General features: G+C 39.8%; 1 protein-coding gene across 3 annotated transcripts in view; it reads right to left on the bottom strand.

The window, feature by feature from the left end:
• Positions 1–5,249: 5,249 nt before the first annotated feature.
• The window catches only part of Rlf (RLF zinc finger), a 69,881-nt gene continuing 59,996 nt past the window's right edge, over positions 5,250–15,134 (bottom strand). For all 3 annotated transcript variants that reach the window (XM_042677293.1, XM_042677299.1, XM_042677308.1), the window contains 2 exons: positions 13,008–13,149; positions 5,250–10,323 (listed from right to left, as the gene is read on the bottom strand). In XM_042677293.1, coding sequence (XP_042533227.1) covers positions 5,713–10,323; positions 13,008–13,149 — 4,753 coding nt within the window. In that variant the 3' untranslated portion in view covers positions 5,250–5,712. The remainder of the gene's footprint in view (positions 10,324–13,007; positions 13,150–15,134) is intronic.

The raw sequence follows: 15,134 nt of genomic DNA, 5'->3' as shown, positions 1-15,134 counted from the left end.
AAATGACTTAGATCTGAATCATTTTAGAGTTTGATCTGCTTATATTGTCAAATATAGATCAGAAATCATGAACAAATTGTAGCCAAAACCTTTTGGAGAAAGGTTTATGAAGAGAATTATTGTGCTTGGAAGGTGGCTCAGTGGTAGAGTGTTTGCCTTGCATGCATGAAGCCCTGGGTTTGATTCCTTAGCACTACATAAACAGAAAAAGCTGGAAGTGGCACTGTAGCCCAAGAGGTAGAGCACTAGCCTTGAGTTGAAGAGCTGAGGGACAGTGCCCAGGCCCAGAGTTCAGGCCCCATGAAAAAAATAAAAGAAAATAGAATTATTTCCCAAGACACTCTACTCTAGATTGGATAAACTGAAGGGTTATATGGCACCTTACATTTTTACTTTCAAAGAATTTAACATAATTATACTTATTTATGCAATTTTTTTTTTGGGGGGGGGGAAGTCCTGGGGCTTAAACTCAGGGCCCAGGCAGGAAAGCCTGTGAAACTCTTATCTCCAAATAATCACCAGAAAAGCAAAAGTGGTGCTGTGGCTCAAAGTGGAAGAGCACAGCCTGAGTGGGAAAAGCTGTGAAAGCACCCAGGTCCTGAGTTCAAGCCCCATGACTAACACCACCACCAAAAAAGAAAAGTGTCATAGACTTTCATGCCCAGGTTGGCTTTGAAATGCAATCTTCAGATCTCTGCCTCCTGAGTAGCTAAGATTACAAGTGTGAGCCACTGGCACCTGACCTTATTTATGTAGTTTTGGGGTTAACATTGTCTTTTCTATTGTAAACTCAAGGAAGACAAGAACCAAGGCCATCTATCATCCTATGTACTCCTAGTGTTTGGCATATACTAAGCACTTAAATATTACAGGTGAATCCAAATATGTGTATGTACGATGTATGTTATGCTGCACTGGGATTTGAACTCAGGGCCTATGTTCTTGCTTGGCTTTTTCACTCAAGGCTGGTGTGCTACTACTTGGGCTTGACATCTACTTCTGCAAAGCAAAAATGTTCTCTTTTTTCCTCCAATACTGGAGTTTGAACCCAGAGCCTCATGCTGTACTTCAGACATATCCCCAATCCTTATTCTTCAGAGTAAGATACCAGATTTTTACAAACAGCTTGCACATGGACCATCCTATCTAAACCTGCTGGATAGCCAGGATTAAAGATGCATAACATCATGCCTCCGTTGTTCTTTCAGATAGGGCCCTGCTTAATTTCTGCTTAGGCTGGTTTCTACCCTGATCCTCCTATTTCTGCCTTCTAAGATGGGATTATAGATGTGTGAGCCATTGTACTGAGGTGAAACTGTTCATTCTTTAGATGGCTCTTCTATAGCTGTAATAAAATTTGGCATTTTGTGTAAAAGAACTATGCTAGCATACCTGTTAACCCAGGTAAGGAGGTTTATGATTTTTGAGTCCAACTTGGCTATACAATGAAACTTATTTCAAAACAACATGTGCCACAAAGACACATGAACACCACCATTTTTTTTAGTGGCAGTTCCCACCAAATACATATTATAAATCTAAAAGCACAAGGTGCTTCAAAAATAATCCAGTAAAAAAGTTTTTGATTTTTTTGCATACCCAAACATTTTCAATAAGGAATCTATCACTACTGTCTATACAGGAATTTCAGCCCACCTTTAGCGATACCACCCACCCAAGTCACTTCCACCAAGAAATCCCCCTATCATGAAGATTTACTGACTTAACCCCAACTTTGAAGTCTACAACAGGTTCTTCATTGCCTTTTAAACAAAATCTTTTTCTGACTGGTTTTGGGCTTCAGGGCCTGGACACTGCCCCTACGATTTTGTGCTCAAGGCTAGTGGCTCTACCACTTTGAGCCACAGCTCCACTTCTGGTTTCTGGTGGTTAATCCAAGTCTCATGGACTTTCCTGCCTAGGCTGGCTCTGCACTACAATCCTCAGATGTTTCCTGAGTAGCTAGGATTATAGGCTTTGGGCCACCAGTGCCCAGCTCAAAGTCTTAATTTAGAACACAGTTACAGGACACTAAGTACATGGTCCCTCTTTACCTTCTCATTCTTTTCTCCTTTCCCTCTATTGATTCCTCCAACTCCAGCTATATCAATCTGGTCAAAGTTATCAATGGATGATGTTGTACCACAAAGCCTTTGCACGATACAATTCCCCCCCCCCCTTTTTTTTTTTTAACCTGGCTCCTTCTGATACTCCAGATTTCAGTTTAAACATTTTCTCACAGAAGCATTCATTCTGCTTTTGTTGATCCTTTTCTTTAATCATCAGAGCATTTGGGGCATAACTTTTACTTATCTGTACTGTTCTGTTTAATGTGTCTTTGCTACTAGATTCTTGGGGAAACTTAACAAGGCTTTCAACACCCATCATCCACAGGCTAGCAGATGGTATGGGCTTAGTAAATATTTGGCTTTAGATAACTTTCTTGGGACTTTTTCCCCTGAACTACATCTGCCACATATTTGTAAGCTTGTTTTGCTGGTGCTGAGGATTGAACAAAGGGCCTCATGCATGTTATGCAAATGCTCCCGCACTGAGCTATACCATCAGCCCCCTTAGCAAGTTTGTTTCTTGCCTCTCCTGGTTACCTTCCTTAAAGGGGTTCAAACCTCCAAATACAGTGTCACGCCTGCAGGTACAGAACAAGCATGTCAGAACAGAGTAGGCTTTCTAGATCTTGATCAACACTACAGGCTATATGTCAGGGCGCATTAGTTTACTTTGTGGTGGGAAACAGAGCAACAATTTTCCGAGTTATACAAAGTAAGCAAGTTTGACTTTCCCAGTAAGAATAAACAAGTTGTGGTAAGAGAATCAAACGTTGGAGGCCAGTCTAGGTAACATAGTAAAACCCTATCTCAAAACAACAGACCCTTCCCCACGAAGACAGTAGAGCTTTCACATCTGCAGGTACATGGTTGTGAGAAGACTACTGTTGAGGAAAAACCATGAATGTCAGGTGCATGGAGATCAAGCCTATATATAACTCTAGCTATGCAGAATGCTGGTATCTAAGGATCCTGGTTTGAAATCAACCCAAGCATATGTATCTAAAAGATTCTGATCTCCAACACAACAGAGCTGGAAGTGGAGGTGTGTCTTAAACCAGATTATGAGGCCCTGAGTTAAGTCCCAGTACCAGCACAAAAACCAAAACCAGGATAGAGTTCAGGATATTGAGTTTAGTATAGCACTTCGGAAGTTTAATTTTTCCCATAAAGCTGCCTCACCTCCAGTAGTGTCATACCACCTTTGAACAAATACAAATTTTTCAAAATTTAATAATTTCTAAAAATTTATCATTTAATAAGCACACAGCTGGACACCAGTGGCTCATGCCTATAATCCTAGCTACTCAGAAGGCTGAGATCCAGAGGACCAAATTTTGAAGCCAGCTTGGATAGAAAAGTTCGTGAGTGGGCTGGGAAGGTGGCTCAGTGGTAGAGCGCTTGCCTTGCATACCTGAGGCCCTGGGCTCGATTCCTCAGCACCACATAAGCAGAAAAAGAAAAGCCAGAAGTGGTGCTGTGGCTCAAGTGGTAGAGTGCTAGCCTTGAGCTGAAGAGCTGAGGGACAGCACCCAGGCCCAGAGTGCAGGCCCACGACTGGATCCAAAAAAACAAATAACATAAAAAGTTCGTGAGGTTTAATCTTCAAAATAACCAGTAAAAAGCTAGACTGGAGGCATGACTTCAGTGATGAAGTACCAGTGGGAGCAAGCTGAGCAGGCCGAGAGCACTCCAAGTACAAGCCCTGAGTTCAAATCTCAGTAAAGCAAAAAGAAAAAAAATACGTGTATTAACTTTTGTTTAGGCACCATCAACTTTGTGGGAAGAATATTCTCACAAACTTATAAAAGATCAGATCACACATAATCTCTCCACATTAACTGCATACTGCCCAAGTGGGAATTAAACTTTTTTTGTAATCTGGGTTGGGAATGTGGCTTAGTGATAAGAGTGCTTGCCTAGCATATATGAAGCCCTGGGTTCAATTCCTCAGGACCACATAAACAGAAAAAGCTGTAAGTGGCACTGTGGCTCAAGTGGTAGAGTACTAGCCTTGAGCAAAAGCTCAGGGATAGTGCCCAGGCCCTGAATCCAAGCCCCAGGACTGGCCAAAAAAAAAAAAAAGTCTCAGCAAGGCAAACTTCTGTGAAAAAGGGCATGTCATTGGCAAGCAAGTACAAAATTTCTTTTGATTAAAAAAATTATTTGACCACACTTGGTCAAAACCATGTGTAATAAACCAGCAAGGTGGGCTTACTGTATATTCTTACTCCTGCCACTATAGGTATCATAGATATCCCTGAAACATAACACAAAGACCAACCTCACCTTAGCTTTCGAACTTCCCAAATACCTACTCCTCTTTCCTGTCTTTTTTTTGGGGGGGGCGGGGCTTGGGGGGCCCATAGGGGGGTAGACCATGGGATTTTAACTCTGGGCCTGAGCTTTGTCCCTCAGCTCTTCAGCTCAAGGTGAGCACTCTACCACTTGAGCTACTGTGTCACTTCTGGTTTATTGGAGATAAAGAGTTTCATGGCCTTTCCTGCCTGGGCTGGCTTTGAACCGTGATCCTCAGATCTCAGCCTCTTGACTAGCTAGGATTACAGGCATAAGCCACCAACGGCCAGCTCGTCTCCTTATATATCTGGGTTTCATCTCACTCCCTTCTGTCAAAACTCTCAGCACAACCTTACCAAGAATGCCTCAACTACTTCAATAGTCTTATTCCCTATTTCTAGATTCATTCTAGACAATTCATACTAGACATTTCGAGTCATCTAAGTTGAGTGTGTTAGTATGCTTAACAATCAAAGGTTCTCAGTTGCTTACAGACTTAAGCCCAATTCATTAGTTTTCATATGCTCATGGGCTCCTGTTTCTCTGTGTAATAGTCTCATCCCTGTTATTGCCAGCCTATCAAATTATTTGTAGTTTCCTGAAAACATGCCTGAGTCTGCTCTGCCCTTCATGTTGTTTGCCATATCCTCTTCCTGTCTAACAGGCCAACTTCTGTACTACCTTCTCTCTAGGAGCTCTCTTGAGCACTAGGGCTAAAAATTCAGATTTAGAATTTTCTCCCCCCCAACAAAATTTCTAGACCTTTGATCTGAATGGTTTGTTAACATAAAAATTACTGGAGTAAAGCATGGACACACTCCAGAAAATACACATGCAATTCCAGTTTACATGTAGTATGAAAACTCCTTTTGATTAAACATAACATGGGTGAAAAATTGTCATTTATTGAAACTCAACTCAAAAAATATAAGATGCTGTAGTGTACAATATATTACACAAAGCACCCCCAGGTGCACATTCAAGTCAAGTAAGAACTCTTTATCCCTTTCCCTAGCCCTCCCACCCTGGGACCTTAGTATCTGTTCCATATACAATCATGCACACTTATTTGAAAAAGGAAGCCCCAGTATATTTTGATGTATTAATTAGCACCAAACAAGAATACAGTTCCATTTTCTTTTTAATAAACAAACAAAAAAAAACCCCAATCAATAAACCAACTGGAGAGCTAATGGACTCAGCCAATACTGCTGACATAGATATTATACATTCATGTAAATACACAGCCTATTCTACCTAAACAAGTGTGGCTGGTTCTCAGCCTTTGTTCATGTTGGCAATTGTCCCCAGTGTTGGAGCAAGTCTGTTTCTAAAGCAAAACTGTTATTTAGGAACTCCCTACACAAAGCTCATCTGTCTTTTTTGTTGGAAACAAGTCTAAAATTGGTGCAGAAAACTTAGATCTTTCAAGGACAACCACTGGCCGAAGATAATGAAGCTGTTTTAAGGCAAGCTCTCCACAGTCTGTTAATGCTTTGTCCAACACAACCCTCAGGTTTTCTAAGGAAGGAACTGTTGCTGTTTCAGCTACTATTAAAGGTGGGATTGCAGTCAGGTTCTCATGAATTGCAGAGTCACTGGAAGAATGAGGTATGTCAACTTCAGGGTCATTTGCCACAATACTCCCTACTAAGTCATTACTGGGCTGTGAAGAATCACTCAATGTTAAGTGCTCTGAAGTCTCCCAATCATCAGAATCATCTTCTTTTTCTTCACTTTCCTGAATAAATTTCAGAAATGAAGATTCAAATCCCATAGGTTTGTAAGTCTTCAAATCAAATGACCTAGATTGTGAAGGCTTCCTAAAATTCTCTTTTGGGACATGGGTTAAATTTTTTACAGTGTTTTCTTGAATCGAACTATGCTGCCCAGGTTCTTCTTTGATCCTTGGCAAAGGCAGCTGGAAACTTGTGAAGTAAGTCCCACTTTCAGTCCCACTGGGATTAGGTATGGAATTTTCTATTTTACAGGGAAGAGGCTGAACTATATTACATTGTTCCAAAGAAGTGGTTTCTGAACTATGGTTACATTTTAAAGTTCCCCTGTAGAGCAGTTTGTCTGCATCAAATACTGGATTATTTTCTGTACACTCTTTCTGACCTCCATCCCTTTCACCTGGATGGCAAGAATCAGTGTTCTGGAGAGCTGCATTACTGCTACCAGGGGAATGGCCATGCTTTGTGTGCTCTAATTCACAGCTTGTATTTTCTTCTTTCTTTATACAGGGCTCTGCTTCAGAAAGAGGCTCCTCCTTAATTTTTGTACCATACTTAACACAAACAACAAGGTTTTCCATCTGTTGCTCTAAATAGTTACTACTCATCTGATGGGTACGTTTGTAATGCCTCACTATGCTGCTCTCCAATTTCACCACAGATAAGCATCCCTGAACCATGCAGGGGTACTGCGTGTGCTGAGAGTGCTCTACACACATATGGAGAGCTTCTGCTCTTGTTTTGAAAGTAATTGGAGCTTTCTTTTCCTTGATTAAGCCACATTTTTTAGTTTTAGCATTAAGTGACCTCCTTGTAGTCTGATGTTCATGCATCTGAGTGTGAGCTGTTTGATATACCTTTTCACTCCTTAGTAGCCTTTCATTTGCTACTTTCTGGCTTCTGAATAGATCATCGTAATAGTCCTTATGCCGGTAATAAACATGTTGTGAGTAATTACTGCGATGGGTAAAGATCTGGCCACAGCCATTAAGATCACAATGGATTTCATAATCTGAATGTATTTCTCCTTCAATATTATGCTGTTCCATCAGGTGGTGTTTCAACTTGCTGAAGGTATAAAAAACAGCAGGGCACTGAGGCTGGTTACATGAAAACCTTGCTGTAGACTCAGCTTCAGAAAGTATTTTAGGCTCTTCAATATGATCTAGGTTATGAGAGTCACTACAGTGTTTAGCAAGAGCTTTGGAACACAGGAAGCGTTTATTACATTCTTTATATTTGCAAGCAAATATCTTTTTACATTTTACAAGTTCCCTTTTGGTTCTTGCTTTGTCCTTCTCTAAACATAACTGTTCTTTGTTATATTGATGTACAGTTCTATAATGGCGAATCAAGCCTTTTAGATTGGTGAATGAGGAGTTGCAAGTTTTATGGATGCAATGGAATGGTTTATGGTATTTATTTAAAATATAGCACAGATTTCCTTTAGCAACAGTTCGCCTGCTACCTCGTCCCTCTCTTCCTTCTCCTTCTCTATGACTGCCTATTGGTGATGAAATATCAGATGTTTTGCTTTCTGTTTCTTCACAAGATGACTCCAAATCTGTTTCTGAACTGCATTCATTTTTAGAATGACACTGTGCCTTCTCAGAATTACTGCTGGGATCACCTCCAAGTTCTGCAGAACAATCATCTTTCAATATGTCTACTGAGCACGGCCCTTCATGATCACATTTTTCACTGTCTAACAGTTTGTGAGTTGCCCTGTCACTGCCAATTTGATGTTTATTTTTATAATGGATCCTAAGGTGCGTTTTTCGTGTAAATGACCTTTGGCAAATATGACATCGGAATGGGGAATACCGATGCTGAAACATGGTTAACTGGAGGACTTTTTCTTTTGAATAATTATGCTTCTTAAGGTAATGCATTAACAAAGCTTCTCTAGTTACAAATTCGTATTTGCATCCTTGAAGCTCACAGAAAAAAGGCTTAGCTGCCAACTGTGCAAGGTACTGACTTGGCATATTTTCTTCTTGATTTTGAAAATTAAGGTCTGAGATAGTAGACGAAACTGATTGAAGAGACTTAGCACCACTGGATGGGTACCCCTGCAATGACCCTGAGAAAGATCCATGTGCTATTGAATTTTTCAAGCTTAAATGTTTCAAGCGTAACAGAAGTTCCAACATGGTATCCTCAGTACATGGCCTTTTAGAAGCACAAATAGAGGCCTCTGAAGAATAACCCTGATGTTCTCGTTTACATTTAGTATGAACATTCTGATCAAGACCTTCATCTGGGGAGTCACTGTTTGTATCTGAGCAGGGCTTAGGTTCTGTATCAAACTTGTCATTTGTTTGATTACTCAAACAGGGAAAGAAGTCTTTTGTCTTTATCTTTTTGGGTTTGAAATGATATGGATGCACCTTCCGTAGATGTTTCTGCATTCCTCTTGCATTTTTGTATGTGGAGCCACAGCCATCAAAACCACAGGTAAATTTTGTTCCATCAAAACAAACTGCCATGTTTGAACATTTTTCTTTTAAACTAGAAGACACAAAAACTTTCTCATGAGATAGTAATATATCTTGCATGGTTTCAGAGTGATCCAATGAGTCAATCAACTCTTCATTCATAGAAGCCGAAGAGCTATGACTTAACTGGTCACTAGAATTACTGTCACTGTTTTCTTTCAGGTTTTCTGTAGCATCTACTTGTGAACCAGCTGGTCCTGCACAGAAAAGATCTTCAGGTAAATGTGATTTATTGATTTGGTCAAGTAGGTGGGGCTGATCAACACAATCTTGCTTTTCATCTATTGGAGGCTCAAGTTTCACTGATTTCTTCATGTCTCCACCTGAATTTTCAACATTATGCATCGAGAGGTGCTTCTGGTATTCAATTTTGGAATAATAGAACTTTTTACAGCCAAGAAAGTTACATGTGTAGGATGCATCCCTAAAATGTTGTGCTTCATGGTGGTAGAGCTGTCCCAAATCACTGAAAACAATATTACAGCCGTTTAACTCACATTTATAACGAAGATCATCATGTTTTTGTTTATGATTAAGTAGTTCATTCACTGATCCAAACCTAGCATAGCAATCTATAGACACACACATATAAGGTTGGGGACCACAATGCACTTGTTCATGTTCTCGCAGATGAAAAGCAGACATGAAATGTCGCCGACAGTAAGTACACTTCTCTCTTCTATTTTTCATATCCAAGTAATGCTTGGCATTTTCATCATTATTTTGGTGTTCAGCTTTAAGATGCACACTTAAGTACTTAAATTGTTTAAACACACGGGAACAGTCTGTACCAGGACATGGGTACAAATCTCGGTCTTGCAGGTGGCAATCTTCTAATTTGCTGAATGTGACATATTCATGAGACTCTCCTTTGGCTTCTTCACTCAGTGACTGGTTTTGTTCCAAGGTTGAAGAGGGGCTCTTGGGACAAATACTCTTTTGAGAACCTTTCAACAGTAATTTCTTTCTAGAGCGGTCCCTTCTGCTTGGTGGCATTTTAACATGTTCCATCACATGAGGAACAAATATTTCTTTTCTCTTAAACTTTCTAATGCAAACTGGACAGGTGTAAATTCCATCTTCCATATGCATTTTAGAATGATGAAGAATTCTGGCTTCTATACATTCCCGTTTACACAATAAACAGAAAAACTTATATTGAAGCCACCTCTGGTATCTTTCTGAAGAACCAATGGGTTTTTTGTCTCTTTTCTCCTTATGTTGATCTGTCAGATCTCTTCTTCTATATTGTTTGTCTTCTTTACCTTCATCATAGTCACTGAAAAATGACTCCAAAACATCTGTGTCATTAATAGACATTTCAAATCCACTTAAATCATCATCAGAATCTGAGGCTTCTTGACCTAGAAGTTGGTGGCAGTGTCGTTTTAAAGTTTTCCAGTCCCAAAATTCAGGGTCAAAAGGCCAGTGGGCTTTTAAAGCTAGTAAGAGTTCACACCGGAGAGAATTTGGAACTGGTGCATTTTCTTCATCAAATTTTTGATCTGGTTGCAAATACAGTTCTTCCAACATATTAAAGCCATCCAAACTGGGTTCAATTAAGAATTCTGTAAGTTGACAGGCTCTTCTAACTTCTAAATCTTCCGGTAAAAGACAGGAAATTGTTTTACAAACTGATGCTTTCATTTCCTCATCTTCACTTGATCTGAGCTGAAGAGCTCTGACACATAGTAAAATTGATACGCCAAGGCCAGCATCTTGTGCCTGTGAGGGAAAAAAAAAAAGCAATTTTTGTATATACAGAGATTATATTAATGCCCATCAATAAGGTATTTTAGCTTTAAACTTCTTGGAGCATACCTATCAACCCAACACTCCAGAAGATAAAGCAAGATTGAAAGTTTGAGGCAAGCCTAGGTCACATAGTTAAGATTCTGTCTCAACTTCAACCAAGACAAAAAAAAAAGCATAAGCAAATAGAATTATTAAACTTTTCTTCATGTAAGTTACATTTAGATCCTACTTCTCTAAACATGAAAGACTGGATTAGATACAATTTAAACAACAACACTGGATCTATCTGTCTGTCTGTCTGTCTGTCCGTCCGTCCGTCCGTCCATCTGTCCATCCATCCATCCTAAAGATCAAGCAGGGATTTATGCATGCTAGGCAGCTGTTCTACCACTAAACTGTATCTCCTTAGAATTAGTGTTTTAGAGAGAGTCTCACTATTTAGCTCTAGTAGAATTGAATTTACAATCTTACCACTGCCTCCCAAATGATGAGATTACAGGAGTGTGCCCTGTCAGAACACCTGTTTCCTCATTAATTATAGTCACCTATAATAAGGAACATATCTCCTAGCTTCTCTTAGAGCTTTGTGGCCTCATGTATGTGTGCAGAGAGTAAAAAAGTGTATCATAGTGTAGTTTTACCCACACAGGTTCCTTCTTGCTATATGGAATAGAAATATTTATCTAAGATTGGAATAGTTAGGTGGTAGAATATGGGATAGAAGAGAAGCGCTGATAAAAGGAACTTAGGTTTATGACATAGGGAGCCAATAAAGCAACTGGGCCTATTTCCTTAGTTCAAGCCCCAGTACTTGCACATGCATACACACTTGCACATGCATACATAGGCGCACACATGCATATACCCACACTCACACACTAATCAAGCCAAGCGCTGGAAGCTATTTAGGAAGCTCCAGTCTGAGGATGAAGGTTCTGAGTTAGCCAAGGAAGACAAATCTGAGGGGCTCTTATCTCTAACAAAAAGTTGGAACTTAGCCAGGTGCCAATGGCTCATGCCTATAATTCTAGCTTACTAAGGATACAGATCTGAGGATAATGGTTCAAAGCTAGCAGGGGCAAAGAAAGCGAGACTCTTATCTCCAATTAACCATCAGAAAACTGAAGTTGTGCTGTGGTAGAGTGCTTGCCTTGAGCTGAAGAGCTGAGGGACAGCGCCCAAGTCCAGAGTTCAAGTCCCATGATCAATAAAATAAAAAAGTTGGAACTGGAGGTATGACTCAAGTAGTAGAGCACCAACTATGAATGAAAAGCTAAGCCAAGGGGGCTGGGAAGTTGGCTCAGTGGTAGAGCTCAGCACCACATAAGAAAAAAGCCGGAAGTGGCACTGTGGCTCAAGTGGTAGAGCACTAGCCTTGAGCTGAAGAGCTGAGGGACAGCGCGTAAGCCCAGAGTTCAGGCCCCATGACCAGACCCAAAAAAAAAAGAAAAGCTAAGCCAAGTGAGAATACAAAACCCTAAATTCCAATCCCAGTACTAGTACAAAAAAACAAACAAAAACAAATTATCAGACTGGCACCAGTGAGCCACATCTAGCTACTTGGGAGGATGAGACTGGAAGAACTGCAGATCATAGCTGGGATAGAAAAATTTTCAACCCATAGCTGGGCTTGTGGTATGCACATGTTATTCTAAACTACATGGGAAGTTGAGACTAGGAGGGTCAAGATTCCAGGCAAGCAAAGGCAAAAAAATCCTCAAGATTCCATCTCCATGGAGGCCTGACAAACACTAGGTATGGTGGTGTATGTTACCCAAAGACTACAAAATACATAAATTAGGCAAATCATAGTACAGGTATATGTCTGAGTAAGAAGCAAAACCTTATTCTATAAGTACTGAGTGAAAAATATGCTGAAGGCATGTCTCAGCCATAGAGCACCAGCCCAGCAAGCCCTGAATTCAAACACTAGCACCATCAAAAAAAGAAAAAGAAATGGAAATGCAGTTCAAGTATTAGGGTACTAGCCTTGAGTGAAAAAGCGAAGGGACCACACCTAAGCCACAGATTCAAGTCCCAATATTAACACATACACACTACTAAAAAAAAGGAGTAAGAAAAAAGGAGCCAGGTACTGGAGGCTCACATCTGTAATCCTAGCTACTCAGCAGGTGAAAGCTGGGAAGCATGGTTTAAAGCCAGCCTGGGCAGGAGACTCTTTTCTCCAAATAACCAGAAATGGAGCTTTTAGCTTAAGTGGTAGAGTGCTAGTCTTGAGTGAAAAAGCTAAATGATAGTGCTCAGGCTCTGAGTTCAAGACCCAGCATACACACATGCACGCACGCGCATACACACACACATGGAACAAATTATCATCTAACTTGTTTGAACAAAAATATGTTTTTGGTGATTTTCCCCCCCCACCTCTCTCCTTCCTATCTTCAATGGATAAGACTAAATATATTTCAAATAAATTAAAGAATATGGAAAGTTACATTGGGAAGGGAGAGTACAGTACCAAAGATGAAAGCAAAACAAAAATAAAACTTCCTGCAAGAAACAGCTAGATAAGGCCACTTCCATATTTTATTAAACTCCAAATTTTTCTTCATCTAAGAGGAACTGCCTAACAATTTAGCACCTCACTTGTCTTCTGTCTTGTACAATCAACACAGAAAGCATAAATTACTCACTTCAGTTTGTATAACTCTAATCAAGCAAAACAAATGCTGCTGTGTTTTAGCTATGACACCAAACTGACGACAGCGTTCCAAAAACGTATCTAAAGAAGCATCAATTCTTCTTTGCAGCTTACTCCAAAAGAGAGTCAGTTCCCTATAAAGAAAAATAAGATTATGTCAAAATATTTAAATCAAGTGATATTTGCTGCTCCATTCCTAGCAATCTCATATTTTGGTTAATGAAAGCAACCCAACACTAGTGACAATAAGAACTAGATGAAAAGCTATGTATAATCAGTAAGGCTTCCTTCTCAAACTAGTAACTTTGTTAACAAAACCTCCCAGAAAATTCTAATTTTTTTCTTCTTTGTGTTTAGACGTAAATAAAAGCAAGACAATTGTATTTCCTTTATGGTATTTAGTATCTACCTTATTCTAAAAGGTGTTATACTTTACAGTAGCAATTAATTATAACGACTAAATTATACTGACCTACTGGGCAAGAATCGTTAGATATCAGTGTACTACCAAGAACATCTATTCAGCTAATAAAATTTTAGTAGCACACTTCTATACACTGATCTCATGGAACCCTTCTTGGTCTGATGCTATATAGGAATACATTTTAGAATGTTTAAATACCATTAAAATAAGCAAAATGGCACTCCTGAGGGGGAGGGGGAAGAACAGAAATCCCACAAAAAGGAAAAAAAAAGTGGCACTTTTAAGTACAACTTTTGGATTCCTTCCTTCCTTCCTTTGTCAGTTGTGGGGCCTGGGTGCTGTCCCTCATCTCTTCAGCTCAAGGCTAGCGCTCTACCACTTGAGCCAGTACCACTTCTGATTTTTTCTGCTTATGTGGTGCTGAGGAATTGCACCCAGGGCCTCATGCATGCAAGGCAAGCACTCTACCACTGAGCCACCTTCCTAGCCCTGGATACTATATTTCTGAAGTACTTTTCATTTAAGTACTTTTCATTATTGGTGCCAGTCTTGGAGCTTGAACTAAAGTCCTAGGCACTGACCCTGAACTTTTTTGCTCAATGCTAGCATTCTAACTTGAGCCACATCTCCACTTCTGGTTTTTTGATGGTTAGAGATAAGAGTCTCATGGACTTTCTTGCCCAGGCTGGCTTCAAACTACAACTCTCAGATTTCTTAGCCTGAGTAGCTAGGATTATAGGTGTGACCCACCATCACCTGGCTAAACCTCACATTTTAAAAAATAAGTTTTTAATGTTAAAGCAGTAATATACTACTATTAACAAACTAAGAAGCAGAAAACAAATTCAAGTCTTAAAAAAACGCACATGTATTTACATGTTTACAGCATCTGCATGTCTTTGTTTGCATGTTTATGCTACAGAATGGAACCCAGAACCTCATTGCATGTTTGACAATTGCTGTACTAAAGGACCACAACTCCAAGCCAAAAAGCATCTATTTTTACAACATAGTGAAAATAAAATTTGCTTTCTTATATTTAGTAAGAAGTAACTGTAGCTATCATAAAGTAAGATTTTTTTTTTTGGTCAGTCCTGGGTTTTGAACTCGGGGCCTGGGCATTGTCCCTGAGCTTCTTTTGCTCAAGGCTAGCAATATACACCCACACCCCCACACCCACACACCTATATATATAATTACAATAGCTAATAATTGTAAATTTGAGCAACAAGGAATAAATTTAGTTTAAAATGCCTTTAAATACTTGTATTTATTTACTTGTTGCTGTTTTACTAGCCAGAAATGAAAAGCAAGAGCGGCTATTTTGGAAACAACCATCAGTCAGACAAGTTGGGATGACTTCACTTTTATTTCTATTATTATTATTTTTGCCGGTCCTTGTCCTTGGATTCAGGGCCTGGGTGCTGTCTCTGAGCCTTTTCATGCTCAAGGCTAGCACTCTACCACTTGAGCCACGGTGCCACTTCTAGCTTTTTCTGTTTATGTGGTACTGAGGGATTGAACCCAGGGTTTCATGCATGCTAGGCAAGCATTCTACCACTAAGCCATATTCCCAGCCCGATGACTTTTTTTTTTTTTTAAATCAGTTGTGGGGCTTGAACTCTGGGCTTGGGTGCTGTCCCTCAACTCTTCAGCTCAAGGTTAATGCTCTACCACTTGAGCAACAGCACCACT

Source organism: Dipodomys spectabilis, unplaced genomic scaffold (assembly GCF_019054845.1).
Source record: "Dipodomys spectabilis isolate Male_0828 unplaced genomic scaffold, ASM1905484v1 ptg000002l, whole genome shotgun sequence".
Taxonomy (NCBI): Eukaryota; Metazoa; Chordata; class Mammalia; order Rodentia; family Heteromyidae; genus Dipodomys; species Dipodomys spectabilis.
Note: the sequence above shows the minus strand (reverse complement) of the source record. Positions and strands in the feature narration are given on the sequence as shown.